The sequence below is a fragment of the Podarcis vaucheri genome, assembly GCF_965113315.1.
Source record: "Podarcis vaucheri genome assembly, chromosome: 2".
Taxonomy (NCBI): Eukaryota; Metazoa; Chordata; class Lepidosauria; order Squamata; family Lacertidae; genus Podarcis; species Podarcis vaucheri.
The window spans coordinates 120,836,637-120,855,517 of NC_138760.1; the positions used below are offsets into that span (position 1 = coordinate 120,836,637).

The 18,881-nt window shown below is 47.6% G+C and overlaps 1 protein-coding gene across 11 annotated transcripts in view; it reads right to left on the reverse strand.

Moving 5' to 3' along the window:
• Positions 1 to 18,881, reverse strand: part of NOTCH4 (notch receptor 4) — a 151,716-nt gene that overhangs the window by 12,158 nt on the left and 120,677 nt on the right. For all 11 annotated transcript variants that reach the window (XM_082206992.1, XM_082206997.1, XM_082206999.1 and 8 more), the window contains 11 exons: positions 16,676 to 16,831; positions 15,617 to 15,802; positions 14,138 to 14,245; positions 12,447 to 12,560; positions 11,086 to 11,287; positions 8,950 to 9,095; positions 8,661 to 8,813; positions 6,766 to 6,914; positions 5,727 to 5,811; positions 3,042 to 3,275; positions 1,006 to 1,118 (listed from right to left, as the gene is read on the reverse strand). In XM_082206992.1, the coding sequence (XP_082063118.1) occupies positions 1,006 to 1,118; positions 3,042 to 3,275; positions 5,727 to 5,811; positions 6,766 to 6,914; positions 8,661 to 8,813; positions 8,950 to 9,095; positions 11,086 to 11,287; positions 12,447 to 12,560; positions 14,138 to 14,245; positions 15,617 to 15,802; positions 16,676 to 16,831 (1,646 nt within the window). The remainder of the gene's footprint in view (positions 1 to 1,005; positions 1,119 to 3,041; positions 3,276 to 5,726; positions 5,812 to 6,765; positions 6,915 to 8,660; positions 8,814 to 8,949; positions 9,096 to 11,085; positions 11,288 to 12,446; positions 12,561 to 14,137; positions 14,246 to 15,616; positions 15,803 to 16,675; positions 16,832 to 18,881) is intronic.

Consider the following 18,881-nt stretch of genomic DNA (forward strand, 5'->3'; position numbering starts at 1 on the left):
CAACTATCTGACTTTTAGAAGACATCTGAAGGCAACCCTGTTTAGGAAAGTCTCTAATGACTGATGTTTCAATGTATTTTTAATATTTTGTTGGAAGTATTTTTAATATTTTGTTGGAAGTATTTTTAATATTTTGTTGGAAGTATTTTTAATATTTTGTTGTTGGGTGGCTGGGGAAACCCAATTGCCTTCTCAATCTGGCCCGCGGACGGTTCGGGAATCAGTGTGTTTTTACATGAGTAGAATGTGTCCGTTTATTTAAAATGCATCTCTGGGTTATTTGTGGGGCATGAGAATTCGTTCATCCCCCCCCCCCAAAAAAATTGTCCAGCCCACCACATGGTCTGAGAGACAGTGGACCGACCCACAGCTGAAAAAGGATGCTGACCCCTGGTCAATAGGCGTGTTGGGCATCGGAAAAGGGTAAGTCTAGATTTTTTACATTTTCTTTTTTTGACGGAGTGGGTGGGGAAGGAATGCAGCCTGCATTTTGATAGCAGTGACATAATGGAGACTAGGCATACATGGCAGGTGCCAGTCACACAACAACAACATGCCCTTTTTGGGAAGTGTTCTTGCACTGAACAGATTGCCTGATCGGCCATAAAGGCAGGGTGCTGTGGCTGCAGGGTCCAGCAACAGTTATCAGCTGCGATAACTTGAAACTGTTTTTAGGTTAGAAGCTATGATTTATGTGCATGCTTAAGACCTGGTATAGGAGATGTCAAAAATCTGTTCATTTTGCTTTTCCAAGATTCTCATTTTTCCAAATCTGAAAGCCAGTTCTCCACATTTTTTTAAAATTCTCCTGAAAATTCACCTGCATTTGGACCTGATTTTTTCCTAATTATTATTATTATTTTGTATGCAGTTTTGACTAACGATCACTTTATAGGCGTAAACAGAATTGTATCCCTGCCTCCATCCCTACATGGAGCACACCCTAGAATTTGAACAACCCTCCCCCCCCCCGGACTGGCTGCAAATCCTCAGCCCCATTCATACCTGTGGACAGTGGCAGGTGAATTCAAGAGGGTTACCCGGCACCACGCTGCAGCTTCCCCCATTGAGGCAGGGATTTGACTGACAACTATCAATCAAAGATTCACAAAGAATACCTGTGGACGGGGGTGGAGGGGAAAAAGAATATATATATGTGTGTTTTATTTTGTTATTACTGAAATTTTCCTTCCGTATGTAATCCACCTCAGATCCTTACTCTTCCTTGAGTCGTGGAAAAAACTGAAAACATTTTTTTTAAAATTGCATTTTTGATTTAGCTGATGTTTTTAGAGGGGTGGGTTATAAATGTCTTGTTCTTTATTTATTTGCATTTTCTATTTTACATAAACAAATGAATTAAAAACATAAACTTTGACTTCCCTCCCCCATTGTGGAACTTAATATAATGATTTCCCCCTCTGCATAGCTTTCATAACTCTTAATATAAATCCTTTATCATTCCATAGTTCAAAATTTTACTACAAGTTTTCTGTCAATCCCACCAACGTGTGTAATTGTTTACAGTAGTTTTTCAAGCAAATTATAACTTCCCCCTATTCTTTATTAAAGTCCTCCTCTTCCTGGTTTCTGATTCTTCCTGTAAATTTTGCCATAGTTCAGCAATTTATTTTGTCATTTATTGTTAGCCATGTTGATGCTTCATAGACTCACTGGATTGTAGAGTTAGACACACAACTCCGAGGGTCATCAAGTCCAATCCCGCCCAATGCAGGAATCTCAACATGTGCCCCCCCATCCAATTTGAAACCACACTGGACCCTGCTTAGCTTCTGGGATGTGCTAGCAGTTTCATTGCAGCACCACTAGGAGCAGTCATAAGAGGAGCAATAAAGCTAGAGTAGTTAAATTCCTCATATACAAAGATGAGTATGTTAAATCTGTAATGATACACTGGGCAAGGGATTTGGGGCATAATATCTGTGGGTTAAACCACAGAATCCAGGGCTTGCCAATCAGAAGGTCGGTGGTTCGAATCCCCGCGACAGGGTGAGCTCCCGTTGCTCGGTCCCTGCTCCTGCCAACCGAGCAGTTTGAAAGCACGTCAAAGTGAAAGTAGATAAATAGGTACTGCTCTGGCAGGAAGGTAAACGGCGTTTCCGTGTGCTGCTCTGGTTTCGCCAGAAGCGGCTTAGTCATGCTGGCCACATGACCCGGAAGCTGTATGCGGACAAATGCCAGCTCCCTCGGCCTATAGAGCGAGATGAGCGCGCAACCCCAGAGTTGCCAGCGACTGGACCTAATGGATAGGAGTACCTTTACCTTTAGTTTAAGTTAGCAAAAATGTATAAGACAAGTGCAAATATCTGTTGGAAATGTAACAAAAAAGAAGGCACATTTTACCATATGTGGGGGATGTGTAAGATAATAAAAGCATTCTGGGAAATGATATGTAATGAATTGGAAGAAAAGGTTAAAATAACTTTTATTTTAAAAAAACACCAGAAGCTTTTTTTATTTGGAATTGTAGGTACCGGGATCCCAAAAGAGCAGAAAAGACTTTTCATGTATGCAAGGACAGCCGCACAGATGTTACTAGCCCAGAGATAGAAAGAAGACAAAGTCCCTACCAGAGAGGAATGGCAAACTAAGCTGTTGGATTATGCTGAAATGGCAAAACTGACCAGAAAGCTCAGGAACCAAGAAGACCAAAACTTCAATAAATAATGGGAAACATTTATAATTTACTTGAGATACCTCTGTAAGCAGATGAAAAGCAGGATTGCAATAACACTTGTAATGTAGAAAATATTATGGACAAAATGGAGAGACATAAAATTTGGATGAGGAAATAATATGCAGTTGAAAAGATTTATAATAGGACCCATGGATGGGAAGGTGGGAACTCTAGAGATTCAGAGAAATCTCTAAATATGGATATGTATTTTGTATTGTTATAACTCTACACTTGTAAAATCAAATAAAAATTATTGTTTAAAAAAGTTCCTCACATACAGACATTAAACAGACAAAAGAAAAAATGAACTGGTTAAGCTGCGTTCATAACAGCAAACACTTACCTGTATATCCTGATAGGCACAAACATCGGAAGCCATCTTCATTGGAGTGGCAGCGATGGGCACCAGGCCGGTGGCATGGCTGAGAGAAGCAGGCGTCCACCACCCCCTGGCACCTCTCGCCAACGTACCCGGCTGGGCAGATGCAAGAAAATCCTTTGGCCTGAGCCTGGCAGGTCCCCCCGTGGTAGCAACGGGGGCCAGGAAGGGAACAGGGGTCCAAATCACATTTGGGACCTGTGGGAGATAGAAAAGACAGCATTTCAGGTTGGAGGGCGGCAGATGGAAACCGCCCTCTGATATTTGAATGAAGGGTGGTATATAAATTTAATAAATAAATGCAGCCCGGACACCGAGGTCCTCCTCCGAGGGCCTTCTGCCAGTTCCCTCACTGCAAGAAGCGAGCTTACAGGGAATGAGGCAGAGCGCCTTCTCAGCAGTGGCGCCCACCCTGTGGAACGCCCTCCCATCAGATGTCAAGGAAATAAACAACTATCTGACTTAGAATACATCTGAAGACTTTAGGAAATTTTTTAATGTCTGATGTTTTATTGAAATTTTAATATTTTGTTGGAAGCCTCCCAGAGTGACTGGGGAAACCCAGCCAGATGGGTGGGGTATAAATAATAAAAATTATTATTATTATTATTATTATTATTATTATTATTATTATTATTATTAATTGCACATACATACATACATAAGTATTGGAGCAGCCTGATGCCATGATGCCAAACACTTTAATTCTGAGAACCACAGCCTGTCAGATTTAGCAGAGATGGAGAAATTCTGGTTGTATGCACTGAACACACGGACATCGCAAGGGCTCACCCCAGCATTGCTCTGATTCAGAGAACGAAGCCTCTCTGAGCCTCCTTTCCTCAGAGCTCATCGGAAACAGCACCAGTTTTTATCAGAGCAACTGATGAATGAGGAAGCCTCACTGTTTTCCTGTCAGAATGCAAGGTTTCTGTTTTGTCAGACACTGTAACATCTGCATCTAATGGGTTCCTTGCGATGGGCAATGGAGGCTGCTCTGTTGGGGCAGGTGGGGGCACTGCCCCACCAACCTCACTTCCGCTCTAGAGAGTGGTTCTGAACGTCAGCTTAGTCTCGAGCTTGTCCCTGTAGGACTCAGCAGAGGAGAGGATGGGGACAGAACAGAAATTAGGTAGCTCTGTCTGTCTGTCATTGGCTCCACCTACTGGCTGGGCTCCCTGCGTTCCACCCCACCATATGCACACCTGGGATACTGTCAGTACACCCAGTACTGTCAGCGACTGGGCTCAATAACTGGTTCTGCCCCGACTGGGCTAGGCGACTGGAGCACTTTCAGAGACCTTCCAGTCCTGCAAAGCAGGTCTCAGTGCACTGGACCCACAACTCTGAATTGTGAGCACCAGACTCAGCAGAGTATAAATAACATGGAAGCTAGCTGTGAAGCATAACTTCTTTTATTTCTAATAGCTACTACAAACTAACGAACTACTGGCTTGCATGAGTGTTACATCTCCCACTCAGCCATCTAGTCACTACATACCGTATTTTTCGCTCTATAGGACGCACTTTTCCCCCTCCAAAAATTAAGGGGAAATGTGTGTGCGTCCTATCGAGTGGATGCAGGATCCTTGGCTTCAGTGATAGCAAAGCAAAGCCTCCGAAGCACAGAGGGAGCGCTCCCTCCGCGCTCCGGAGGCTTCGGGTTCCTTTTGTTGAAGCCAGGAGAGCAAGACTCTCCTGGCTTCAGCAGAGAGGGAGAGCTGCGCAGCGCCCCTTCAGCCAAGCGGGAGGAGAAATGGAAGGGGGATAATTTTTTTTCTTGTTCTCCCCCTCTAAAACAAGGTGCGTCCTGTGGTCGGGTGCGTCCTATAGAGCAAAAAATACGGTAGATAAGACTCTCTCCACACACAGAGTCAGGCAGGCAGGCAGGCAGGAGCGGAAGAGTAGAAGAGCAGTTTCTGCCCCCTCCTTTCTCAAAACATCAGATCAGGAGATTTGCGCAATGGGAGGGGGTGAAAATATCAACAAATACTGTGTCCAGCTCTGTGTGCCACAATTTAAGAAGGACCTGGTCAAGCTGGAAGGTGTGCAGAGGAGGGCAACCAAGGTGATCAAGAGTCTGGAAACCAAGCCTGATGAGGAACGGTTGAGGGAATTGGGTATGTTTAGCCTGGGAAAGAGGAGACGGAGAGGAGCTAGGATAGGCACCCTTGCAAAACCTAAAGGGGTGCCATATGAAGCCGCCCAGAGTGGCTGGGGAAACTCAGCCAGATGGACGGGGTAATAATAATAATAATAATAATAATAATAATAATAATAATAATAATGATAAGCAAGATTGATTTCTCCTGCTCCAAAAGGGAAGACCTGAACCAATGGACTGAACTTACAAGGAAGGAAATTCTGACTAGACATCAGGAAGAGCTTTCTGGCAGTAAGAGTTGTTCAACAGTGGGACATTCTCCCTTGGGAGGTGGTGGACTCTCTTTCCTTGGAGGCTTTTAAGCAGAGGCTGGATGGCCCTGTCATGGGTGCTTTAGCTAAGATTCCTGCATTGCAGGCAGTTGGACTAGACGACCTTTGGGGTCCAACTTTACAGATCTATGATTCTCTCAGTCCCAATGGGCACCAGCTTCCACTGATCTTGTGTACTTCTTCTGCCCAAGGTTAAACTCTGCTCCCACTTACCTTTGGTCCCTGGAGGGCACAAGCAGCGGAACCCATCTTGTGTCCTGGTACAGGTTCCCCCATTCAGACACTTCTTCGGTAGGCACTGCAATTGGAAAGATCCCGAGGCAATTCACGACAACTATATTTGAAGCAGGAAAAGTCGCAAAGAACATTTCCTCCCCTCCAGTGTGGTGTAGTGGTTAAGAGCGGTAGACTCGTAATCTGGTGAACTGGGTTTGCTTCCCCGCTCCTCCACATGCAGCTGCTGGGTGACCTTGGGCTAGTCACACTTCTCTGGAGTCTCTCAGCCCCACTTACCTCACAGAGTGTTTGTTGTGGGGGAGGAAGGGAAAGGAGAATGTTAGCCGCTTTGAGACTCCTTAGGGTAGTGATAAAGCGGGATATCAAATCCAAACTCTTCTTCTACCTCCATTTCCACACCACTGCTTATTGAGCACTCACCCCAATTTGTTGAAACAAACTTCACAGGGAAGTTAGACTATCTCAGCTGGTTTTGGAGCATTCGTTCTGATTGGTTTGAAGGGAAGTTAGATGGCGTCATGTCAATCAAATGTTATCAAGCATTTCCCAGTGCATCTTCCCATCACTTACTGCAAACAGTCTGATTTCAGGGTTTGGGTGGGGAAGCAACTTTCCTGCATTTGGGCTGTTTACACGGCTTAGTTTGAAAGCACTTCCCCATCCCCACCAACTGAAGAACATTGGAAACTGTAGTTTACCCCTCACAGAGTTGCAAGCTATAGTTCCTGCAAGAACAGGAGGCTAGACTGTGAAGGGCATCATCTTATGTCCTCAACAGAAGTGATGGGCAAATGCATGGCAGAAGATGGGAAAACACTGGATGGAAGCAAGCTCGTCTAACCTCCCCACAAACAAATCAGAACAAACGCTCAATAAGCAGCTGACATCACTGAGCCTCCCTACAAACTTTGTGGAAGCAGATTGGGATGGATGCTGAATAACCAGGTTGTCTGGAAGCGACCTTTGCTAGCACTCCTGTTGGGGAGTTCTTCAAACCCAGGAGGCAGTTGCTCACCTGACAACCGTGATCTCCAGCTTGATCAGTACAATTGTCGCCATTCCGGCTTGCCCTCTGCTGGCACTGCGAGCCACCCCAGCCTGGGGGGCAGATGCAATAGGGGGCAGATTCCTTTGTTACACACCGGCCTCCGTTTCTGCAGGGATCTGTTGCGGAGGGTGAAGAGAAATAGAGAGGGAGGAGAAAGTAGATGGATTTTCCACTTGATAGCAGGCACTGTTGCCAAGCGCTTTGATGAATTTCAACTTCTCTGGCCACGCGATGCAGTAATTTCTGCTGATATCTGCTGTAGGCCACTTTGACAGATGGCTGGGGCTGCCCACCTCTTAATCACTATGACCCCAGCTGATACCCTCAAAGGCACTCAGTATCAGTGCCAATCAGCTGAGTAGTGCAGACAGTGCGTCTCACTTTGTCCGCTGTTCGACAGTGGAATTTGCTGCCAAGGAGTGTGGTGGAGTCTCCTTCTTTGGAGGTCTTTAAGCAGAGGCTTGACAACCATATGTCAGGAGTGCTCTGATGGTGTTTCCTGCTTGGCAGGGGGTTGGACTCGATGGCCCTTGTGGTCTCTTCCAACTCTATGATTCTATGATTTGCAGGTGTGGTTTCAGACGCTTCAGGTTACAGACACTTCAGGTTACAGACTCCGCTAACCCAGAACTAGTACCTCGGGTTAAGAACTTTACCTCAGGATGAGAACAGAAATCGTGCGGCGGCAGCGGGAGGCACCATTAGCTAAAGTGGTACCTCAGGTTAAGAACAGTTTCAGGTTAAGAACGGACCTTGTAGTGAAGTTATAGCTATTAGAAAAATCATTCCTTGGTCAAGTGAAAAAATGTGGCATTGTGGGTATTTTATCAGCCACAAGGACCCTGGGAAAGGGAGTTGTGTATCTTTAAAACCCCAGACTTTTTGGCTCCTTGCCATGAGAGGTTTATGGGAGGAAAGGAGTCCTTGATTAATGAAAGGATTGACACCTGGGCTGGTGGTGTGAATCTCTTCCTCCTTCCCGGAGGCTGTTTGTTGTCAAATTGCTGAGAATTGGGGATCTGGTTAATTTCCACAGGTGGGAGGAAGATTCTTTGATTAGGGTTCAAACCTAAAACTGACCCAGCTGCAAAAGAGTGAGCTGATCAAATTAAGACTCTTGATTGGCTAAAAAGTACGACGCCAAGTCTGAATTTTGGATAAAAGGATCAAGGGATGTTTTGTGTTTCGCTCTCTGCCATTGCTCTGCAACTTGCAAAGATGCCCGGCTGTAACTTCCATTGTTAGCAGTCGTTTCGTCCTTTTGAAATGGAAATCCTCAAACATCTCCATTACGCAACAGCTTGAAAGGACTATTGACTATTCTAACCATGTTCCTTTGTGAGTATGTAAAGCTAGTGATAATATACAGCGTTGTTATTTTTATGTTTGTGAGACTCATAAGATGTGCCTGTTGATTTTCAACATGTTTTCTGTTATTCTTTTAAAATAAACCTTTTTAGTAGAATCTGTTGGTATTGGTGCCTTTTCCGAGGGAATAGCTAAATCCGAGCCTTCCGCTTAGTTACGCTTTACCGTGTGAATTTCTGTCTGCAAGCCTGTGGATTCAGCTTGTAGAGGGGGGAATTGCCAGGTTAATGGGACATACCCTTCTCCCTGGGTGGTGTCTCTGGGTTCCCCTGACTAAAGGGAGTGGTGGCAGCCCTACCGGTGTGATTTCGGCCTGTGTTTTTGAAAAGTAACTCCCTCGCCAACCTGCTCAAGAAACCTGGTCTAGCCAGAGAGCAAAGTCAGGTGATGGAGGGGTAGTGTGGGCGAGCGGAGCGTTACTACAGACCTCCAGAATGAATTAAGTACTTAACCCGAGGTACCACCGTACTGCTGATGAACCTCTACATACTCACTGGGGGAGCAGAAGTCCAAAGTCTCCTGGCACTTAAGTCCTGTGTAACCTTCAGAGCAAAGGCAGCGGAAAGTCCCAGGGCTGTTAAGGCAGGATCCAGAGTTGAGGCAGGGGCTGGAGGTGCATTCATCCACATCTATTTCGCACGTCGAACCTGGGAGGGGTTGGGAAGGGAGCAGAGAGATGGCGGGAGTCGTGGAGGGCTGGGACAAGGCGAGAGGATGGGCCAGGGTTATGGGGAATCATCTGTAATCATCCCAGCTGGGATTTAGGGTTGAGGGACGTGTTACCTACGTAACCGCTGGGGCAGATGCAGCTGAAGACCCCTTGGTGACTCAGGCACGTGGCCCCCTGGTGACAGGGGCTGGAAGCACAGGCGTCTACCTCCATGCCACAATCCCGTCCTGTCCAGCCTGGGAGGCAGAGACAGCGTGGCCTGCCGGGAGACAGAGAGATGTGTTGTTAAACTTTTCAACCTTTATATAGGGCTTTCTGGCACATCTTCTCCATCAAAACGGCCTCGGCTCAGTATACCTGAAGAAGCGTCTCCACCCTCATTGTTCAGCCAGGACACTGAGGTCCAGCGCCGAGGGCCTTCTGGCGGTTCCCTCACTGTGAGAAATAAGGTTACAGGGAACCAGGCAGAGGGCCTTCTCGGTAGTGGCGCCCGCCCTGTGGAACACCCTCCCTTCAGATGTGAAGGAAATAAACAACTATCTGACTTTTAGAAGACATCTGAAGGCAGCCCTGTTTAGGGAAATTTTTAATGACTGATGTTTCAATGTATTTTTAATATTTTGTTGGAAGCCGCCCAGAGTGGCTGGGGAAACCCAGCCAGATGGGCGGGGTGTAAATAGTAGTAATAATAATAATTAAATAATCACTTTCCTTATCACAAAAAGTCCAGTAGTGGTGGTTGTGAGGTAATGGGTTTGTCGCACAAGAGCTCCAACTGAACTTCATCTGTGCAATCAGAATTTGAAGAAAATAGCAACGGTTGGGAAGAGCTCATGTTGCTAGGGCTCATGGAGGAGCAGCGGGAACTGAAACGGCTCAGGACCACAATACCTCAAGGACTGCCTCTCTCCATACGGACTGACTTGAACCCTGTGACCATCCTCAGAGTCCCTTCTTTGTGTGCCTCCTCCATGAGAGGTCTGGAGGGCGGCAACACGAGAACAGGGCCTTTTCTGCGGTGGCTCCATGCTCATGGAATGCTCTCTCTCCCCCCAGGGAGCTTCTCCCGGTGTCTTCATTATACAGCTTTAGGTGCCAGGTGAAAACATTCCTCTTCAACCAGGCCGTGGGCTGATTGACATTCTATGCCTTTTTAAATGTGTTGTGGGAGGGGGGTTATTGGTTTGCTTTTGTTCTTATTTTTATTCTGTACAGTGGTGCCCCGCAAGACGAATGCCTCGCAAGACGGAAAACCTGCTAGACGAAAGGGTTTTCCGTTTTGGAGGTGCTTCGCAAAACGAATTTCCTATGGGCTTGCTTCGCAAGACGACAATGCCTTGCGAGTTCCTGCGTTTTTTTTCCCCCTTTCCCCACTTTTTTCTAAGCCGCTAAGCCGCTTATCAGCTGATCCGATCAGCAGATAAGCCGCTAAAAGCCGCTAATAGCGCTAATCCGCTAATCCGTCAATGGGCTTGCTTCGCAAGACGAAAAAAACGCTAGACGAAGAGAATCACAGAACGGATTCTTTTCGTCTTGCGAGGCACCACTGTACTTTGTGTTTTCTATACTGTAAATTTATCTTGAGAACTGCCCTGAGATGAAGGGCGGGATACTTATTTAATAAATGATAATAATAAATGGGTGGGGCGGGATGAAGAAGAAAACGAGAGCTTCCCCTGGTCTGGCCTTCCCTAATCTGGTGCCTGTCAGAGGTTTTGGCTTGTGCCGTTCCCATCAGGTCCAGACAGCACAGCCCACGCTGGCTGGAGAATGGGGCGAGAACCACAGGCCGAAATAACTGGGAGAGAAGGTCGGGAGAAGGATACCCTAGCCCACGACAGGTTAATAGAGCACTGAAATTGATTAGGCCAGATCCCAAGCACTTTCTGGTCCAGTCAATTCCATTCCTAAGACAAAATCCTCTCCTGGGGGAGTTCCAGTCCAAAACACTGGGAGGGCACCAAGTTAGGAAAGGATGCCATAGGGCAATACAGAGTCGTGAAATTGAGTGACCCATATCTCAAGTGTAATCAGTTTCAAATCTAAGAGAGAAGATCCCTAAAAGAGAGAAGGCTTGCATGTTTTTGGGTGTGTGCATGTGTGTAGAAATCTGAAATTCATTCTCCTGAGTAGCCCTGTTTCAAAACAAACCCTTGGGAACAGGGCTTAAAACCAGTGCTGAGTTAGCGTAGACAACATCTGGGAATCATGGCTGACATGCACCCTTCCCCCTGCTTCCCCGTCCATACCCAAATTCTGCCCCTTGGCAGCTGCCCCCATTGAGGCACTGCCAGTTCTGGCAGGGGTCGCTGAGCTCTGTGCAGTGGGGTCCCGTGAAGCCCAAAGAGCAAACGCAGGTAAAGGAGCCCGGTGTGTTCAAGCAGGTTCCATGACCGCAGTGGGCAGCGTGGCAGAGGTCTGCATCTCTCTCGCACTGGTGTCCCTCGAAACCTGCAAGAAGGGGGAGCCTCAACACCGTCATTGGCCTCGAGCCACGCGTTCCCTGCTCTCTCTCTCTTACCCACAATTCCACTCTGCCCTCATGTGATGTCATGCAAGTCAGAGGGCTCTGAGGTACAACGCCCCCCCCCAACAAACAGAAGCTTATAGTGTGCTTGCTACAGCTCATGTGACTTCATCGTCGGGCAAATTGGGTCAGCTGCCAGGCCCCAACGGTCTCAGCGGCAGTCAGTGCTAATTTCTGGCTTGAGACCTCAATTAAAAAACGACAACAGAAAAACCAGGTCCAACACTTGGAGCTGCAGTAGGCAACTGGCATACCCCGCAAGTGTCCTGGCCAAACTGGGACATCCCATTTTTTTATTGTGAGAGAACGGTGGCCATTTTGGCGTGATTTCCCCTCGAAGAAAGCACTTTCTTTGGGGTCTTGTTTCCTCCCCACCGCCCTTCGCTCTCTTTCTCTCTCTATTCTCTTTCAATAAGATTTATCATTTTCTAATTTTACAAAATTCACACATTTTTTATTTATCAAAATACAAACTGTCCATTAGACACCAACTGCTCCCCCTTCACTCCATGGTTCGTTTCAGTTTTCCTTTGCTGCTGCATATTCTAATTGTTCTTTATTATTTCTTTTCCATCCCCCCCAGTTTATTTTAAACTGCTAATCCTGCTAACGTTTTGATTTGCTTACAATAATTTTTCGAATTCCTGCATTGCAGAGCGTTGGACTAGATAGCCCTCAGAGTCTCTTCCAACTGTACGATTCTGTGATTCTATGATCCTATGAAATATTCTACATTTTTTTCCATCTTAAGGACTTATTCTTCCTGATTTCATATTCTACCAGTTAAACCCCACCGTTCTCTCTCAATCTGGGCTCATCACACTTCCGTACACTACACCAGATTCCCCTGGGAAAACCCACAGTTTACCCCTAGATTGGAGCAAACAGCAGTCAGATTTCCCACAGATTAATGTTTGCTCTGATCTATTGCTAAAGAGTGGGTTTTCTGGGGGAAAGCGGTGAGGTAAAATCGCTCGGACCCTTATCTAGATCATGGGGCAAGCAGAAAACAGCTCACTTGTATTTTTTAGCCACAGAACAAGTGTGGATGAGCCCCCCCCCCACACACACACAGACAGTTACCTTGGGGGCAGGAGCAATGGAAAATCCCTGCAGAGTTCTGGCACTGGCCCCCATTTTTGCAGGGGGAGCTGGCACAACTGTCCACCTCCATCTTACACCGGGGTCCCTCAAAACCTAATAAGAACAGGGCAAAAGGTCAAAGGTCAGTGCATACCAACCAGAAAAGCAATAACTAGGAAATGCTGTTCCATGTACAAAATGCACTTAAGAATGCTGAGAGAGCATGTGGGAATGTGCATTTTTAAAATACATTCCCTCCACCAATGACAATATTTAAGCTTAAAGATTCAAAGAGTCTAAAGAGTTTAAACACACGCACACATTTAGGAGAATGATCTTGAAGATGAACTAGAATCTGTTCAAAGCTTTACCCACAATTTAATTTAATTAATGTCGAGTTCACATAGCGATTTTGGGAACTCCTTTCAGGCGCAGGTGAGAGATTTTTGAACCAAATACTGTATTTTTCGCCCTATAGGACGCACTTTTTCCCCTCCAAAAATGAAGGGGAAATCTGTGTGCGTCCTATGGGGCGAATACAGGCTTTCGCTGAAGCTTGGAGAGCAAGAGGGGTCTGTGCGCATCGACCCCTCTCACTCTCCAGGCTTCAGGAAGACATCCGCAGCCTAGGCAGCCCTGCGGGAGTTCCCGCAGGGCTGTCTAGGCTGCGGCTAGTAGCCTGCTTCCCGGAGCACCGGGCGCGCTGAAAGCAGAGCTCCCGGCGCTTCGGGAACACACCCGCAGCCTAGGCAGCCCTGCGGGAGGTCCCACAGGGATGTCTTGGCTGCGGATAGCAGCCTGCTGCCCGGTGGGCGGGGCGCGCTGAAGCAGAGCACCCCACGTGCCAGACAGACATCCACAGCGTGGGGAGCCCTGCAGGAGTTCCACGCAGGGCTCCCCAAGCTGCGGATAGCAGCCTGCCACCCGGCGGGTGGGGCGCCCTGAAGCAGAGCGCCCCTTGCGCCGGGCAGACATCGGCCAGCCCCACAAGCTCGGGGGACAGCAGGGAGGCGCAGCGCCGCCATCCCGCTGTTCCTCGACCTGGTATGGTTTCCCCGACCTGCTTTGGGGGGGGGAAATAAAGGAAATTTTCCCACTTTATTTCCCCCCAAAAAAACTAGGTGCGTCCTATGGGACAGAGCGTCCTATGGGACGAAAAATACGGTATGTCATATTAGGGGCATTGCAGCACCGAAATACGTAAAGCAGAAAATAAAGAAATTCACAAACTAATGCAAAAACGTGGAGGCTGAAAGAGAAGAATGAAAAAAGAAGAAATGGAGAGAAACAGAAAGATTGACTCATCCCTAGATGGGGATGAATAGATTACAGTGGTACCTCGGGTTACATACGCTTCAGGTTACATATGCTTCAGGTCACATACGCTTCAGGTTACAGACTCCGCTCACCCAGAAATATTACCTCGGGTTAAGAACTTTACCTCAGGATGGGAACAGAAATCGTGCTCTAGCGGCGCAGCAGCAGCAGGAAGCCCCATTAGCTAAAGTGATGCTTCAGGTTAAGAACAGTTTCAGGTTAAGAACGGACCTCCGGAACGAATTAAGTACTTAACCCGAGGTACCACTATACTAGGAGCAAGCAGTTGAATGGGAAGGAGGAAGAACCAGCCACTTCAGAAATCCCCTCCTGGCTTGAGATCTCTGACTCCTCTTTTTGCGTTCCTCACTTACCAAGAGGACACTGGCAAGCAACTCCATGGCTCTGTTGCAGGCAGGTTCCTCCGTTGAAGCAGCTATCTCGGGAGCATTGTCCCACTTCACACAATGGCCCACTGAAGCCTACATTGGAGAGGAATCAACAGAAGAAAGATATTATTAGGGGTAAGAAGGCAGTGTAGTACACTGGTCAGAGCAGGGGTGGGCAATCTCCAGCCCACATCCAGTCTTGGCTTAGCAAGAGGGTTCAAGTTGGCCCACGAGGTTGTTTTCCTGTAACACCAGCCGGTAGGAAGTAGTAAGGAGTTAAAAAACCCGTTGGCTATGCATGTCTCTTCCCAGTAGGGAAAGTCAAAGCAGGAAGGTTTAAGGCACTTCCTGCACTTGCTAACTGAAGAGTGGGGGCTGGTGGGGCTGTTAAATCCTGCCCAGTTCAGCAAGAATTCATGCAAACCACATCCTGAATCGGGCAGGGGTGTGCATGCTAAAACAAATGTGTTTTGGGGTTTTTTTTACTCCATTTTAGTAGGGGATTCCACACAAACCCCTGCTAAAACCAGGATGGGGAACCAAACCTATTTTAAAAAAAGCAATGCCTTGTAAGGTGCTTTGAAGTCCCAACTATGGGACTTCAAAGCACCTTGCACCTGAGCTCATTGTGACATCAGGTGACTGAGAGGTGGGCAGCATGACCCACCTGCCAGACTTAGCCTGCGAGGCTGATCTGATCAGGACAGTCTGACCTGTGGAGCCCCAAAAGCTAAATTGGCTGGGGATGATGGATGTTGTAGTCCAACAACACCTGAGGACCCAAGGATGAAAAACACTATTTTGGTCAGCGACTCCCTTTATCCTTGACCGTCGGCCATGCTGGTTGGGGATGATGGGAGTTGTAGTCCAGCAACATCTGGAGGCAATATATTGAAGGACACCTGGCTGAAGGAGATGGTGATGATGGATAAAAGAAAGTGCCTAATTAAATTACAGTCATACTCAGGTTGAAGTAGCTTCGGGTTGAGCATTTTCGGGTTGTGCTCTGCGGCGACCCAGAAGTAATGGAACGCGTTACTTCCGGGTTTTGGCACTTGTGCATGCGCAGAAGCGGCGAATCGCAATCCACGCACATGCAGACGCGGGTTGCGTTCACTTCAGGATGCGAACGGGGCTCTGGAACAGATCCTGTTCACATCCAGAGGTACCACTGTACGGAACTTGCTCTCACTGGAGGCAGGGATGGGCGAAACCACAAGAGGGGAGAGGACTCCTGTGCTCAAATCCTGCTTGCTGGTTTCCCACTGGTTCAGCCACTGTGGGAACAGGATGCTGGGCTAGAAGGGTCACAGGCTCTGCTTATGCTCTTACGTGACTGGCCCAAGGGGAAACCCAAAGAAACTGGAGGGCTGAGTTTCAGGATTTGAACCCAGGACTCCCTGACTCGACTCTCGACAGCCCGACTGCTATACCACCTTTTCTCTTCCCAGCCCTGCTCCTTACCCGAGGGGCAGAGGCATTGGAAGCGTCCCAGCAAATCCAGGCAAGAGGCTCCGTTGTGGCAGGGCTGGCTGAGGCACTCGTTGAGGTTCGCTTCACAGCGAGAGCCCGTGTAGCCCTCGGGGCAGCGGCAGGTAAAAGATCCGGGTGTGTTGTGGCAGCTTCCTCCGTGTTCACAGGGCTCTGCACCTGGACAGGCCGAGAGGAACAGACCGTCACAGACTGACTGGATGTAGAGGACGCTGGTGGAAGGCACCAGCCAGCCCTAGGGAAGAAGGCTCAGAGCCAGGGGATTGGTGGTGGGACGACGATGAGTGGTGAGAGGGAGAAGGAGCAGACTGGGAGGAGGAGGTATTTGGAGCAGGAGGGGCAACAGGGTTTAGTGAGCAGGGAGAGGCTGTGGCAGACAGCAGTTCAGACTCCGAGGCTGAAAGGGATGGGGGTGGAGTCAAGAGGCTGAGTGAAGGCCGGTTGTGGAAGAAGATGGGGAATCTCCCTCCTGCTGCAACCAACACCCCTCTTCCTGGTCTCCCAGAACATGCAGAGAAATGAAGAGGGCGGAGCGACAAGAGGCAAGAAGGAGAAACCTTAGGCCAGCCTTTCTCAACCTGTGGGTCCCCAGATGTTGTTGAACTACAACTCCCTTCACCCCTAGCTAGCAAGGCCAGAGCTCAGGGATGATGGGAGTTGTAGTCCAAAAACATCTGGGGACACACAGGTTGAGAACTGCTGCCTTAGGCTGCTAGGGAAGGAGTCTTAGAGAGCGGAGGTTCTCACAACTGTATGTCTCCTTGAGGCAAGACCTCCAGGACAACTACTGAGATCACCAGGCCAGAGCTTGCGGTTGTTTTCTTTGTTTCACTGGCCTCGGGTGATTTATTGTTTCATTGCTGACCTGTGCCTGACTCTGACCCTGACACAGACGCAGGGAAGGGGACGTGGCCATCTGCTCACACAGAGTGCTTCCGGACGGTCCTCTTATTCAGCATTCGTTCCCAATCAGGTTCTACTTCTGATCGTGGGCATATTTTTCTCTACCCCAACCTACGCCACCCACTTTACCCATCAGGCACTCGTTGATGTCTTCGTAGCACGTGGGCCCAGCGTAGCCTGGCTGGCAGGTGCAGACGGCATTGCCGGTCCGGAGGTCAGTGTCACAGAACGCATCGGGGTGGCATGGGTTGCTCAGACAGGCATCATGCAGGTGGCAAAGGAGCCCTGTGGGAGGAGATATAGGCGGTTATCAGAACAGCCCTTGATGGAAGGTGGCACACCCTCAAACTAACACCAGCTCTGCATGCCTCCCTATGGTAACCCCAACCTACAGCATTTCATAGAATCAAAGTGTGGGAAGGGACCTCGAGGGTCCTCTAGTCCTGTTGTTATCATTTTTTTTTTTTTATAATCATATTTATTAAAATTTCCAATAATAACAGAATAGAAAAGATAAAAAAGATAAAGAAGAAAAATAAAAAGAGAGACTAGTTTAGACCCTTCTTTTCATAGCCTTCTTTCTGGGACTTCCTCCTTCCCCTCCCGACTGTATTCCCCTTTCCCTAAGTTGGTTCCACAAGTTCTCATCCCCAAATTTAAACCTAATATATTTTACTCATAAACCAATTTAAATTTACACAATCTTAACATCACTCCTCGCCTTATAATAAAACAAAATTTTCCCCCCAAGATCAGCTCTCATTCCTTCCACGAGTTCCCCCTTTCTAAAAAAAGAAAAAACGAAAACATATAGGATCAAAGTTATAAAAGAATATATAGAAAAGTTCAAAAAAATTGGTTACAAAGCCTTTGGATTCTAGGATTCCCCCTCCCTTCCCCGGTTTTGATTCCCCATGTCCATTTGTCTATATGTTGTCGGCCTGGAGATCTTAAGTCCACGGCCAAATTTTTCTCAGTCCATCTTGCCGGTTTCTTCAGATTTGGTTGTTTTAATAATATTTAACTTCATAAATCCAGTCTAATAGAGGCCTTTAATTTTCCTTAATCTTTTGTTGCTCCTCCCGTTGTTCTTTCCGTGTCGTATTTAGTCATTCACTCTTTTATTTCTTGTTTTCTCAGGTTTCTGTCTTGTTCAGCTGTCAAAACATTCTTGTTTCAAAACTTAGTGTCTCTACAGAGGTTTGTTATTCAGGGACAAAGACTTACGTCCAGTTCCTTTCTTGCTTCAATAGAAGATTCTATTGTATTATGGTCACCTCTGTAGACAAAATAATATTTCAGTTCTGCAGCTTTCCCAGGAGATAAGACCTATGCACATCCCAGAGTAGTTTTCCACATACGACACTTGTAATGTCCCGAAACCCCTCTAGGGGGATTGCAATAACTTTGTATCCTCTAGTCCAAAAGTCAATTTGTTGTTTCTTTTTCCCGACAGTTTATATCCATATTTATATCAAATTGTAACAAAATTAACCAGCAAAAAACTTGTAGCAAAGTCCTCTTTATATTTTCCAGCTTTGACAGCTCCTTTGACAGCTGTCAAATTCTCCATCTCTCTTCGCCAGGTTCTCCGAATCGCCCCGGTTCCCAGGGGGGGGGTTGCCTTTTTCCTCTCACCCTCGACTCTTCTCCTCCAGCACAGTTCTTATAATTCACATCGTGGAGTCAGTAATTTTGTCATCAATAAACTTCTAAATCGATCTTGGTTTCTCAGTCCTTGTTTTAGCATGTTTACAATCAGGGAGGGGACTGACTTCCTTTTTGGATCCCCTCCCGCTCGTGCCAGATCCGGAAATTTTTTTCTTTTTTCCTCCTTTTATACCCAGTTGCCCAATTACTCACGGGTTGTTGTTAATTGTCCGAATTTCCTTTGGAAGAAGCCAGCGCTCTCCGCCGGATGGCATGCGGCTGCGCCCGGCAGGGGAAGCGGAGGACTCAAAGCACCACGCCACTCCCCGGCGCCCGATCCGTAGCCTTTAAAAAGGCTCCTTCACGAGCCGGGAGGGCGATAACGGTGCCAGCCGAGTCACCATGTCCACGGGATCCGTTCCCGTGGTTTTTAAGGGTCCCCGCGTCGCCGGCGCGGTAGGACCCGACCCCTGCCGAGCCGACTCCCTCCGGAGCTCGGAGGGAGTCCGCCATTCGGCGATGGCGCTAACCCGGAAGTCCTAGTCCTGTTGTTGTCATTTAGTCGTCTCCGACTCTTCGTGACCCCCTGGACCAGAGCACGCCAGGCACTCCTGTCTTTCACTGCCTCCCGCAGTTTGGTCAAAGACATGTTCGTAGCTTCGAGAACACTATCCAACCATCTTGT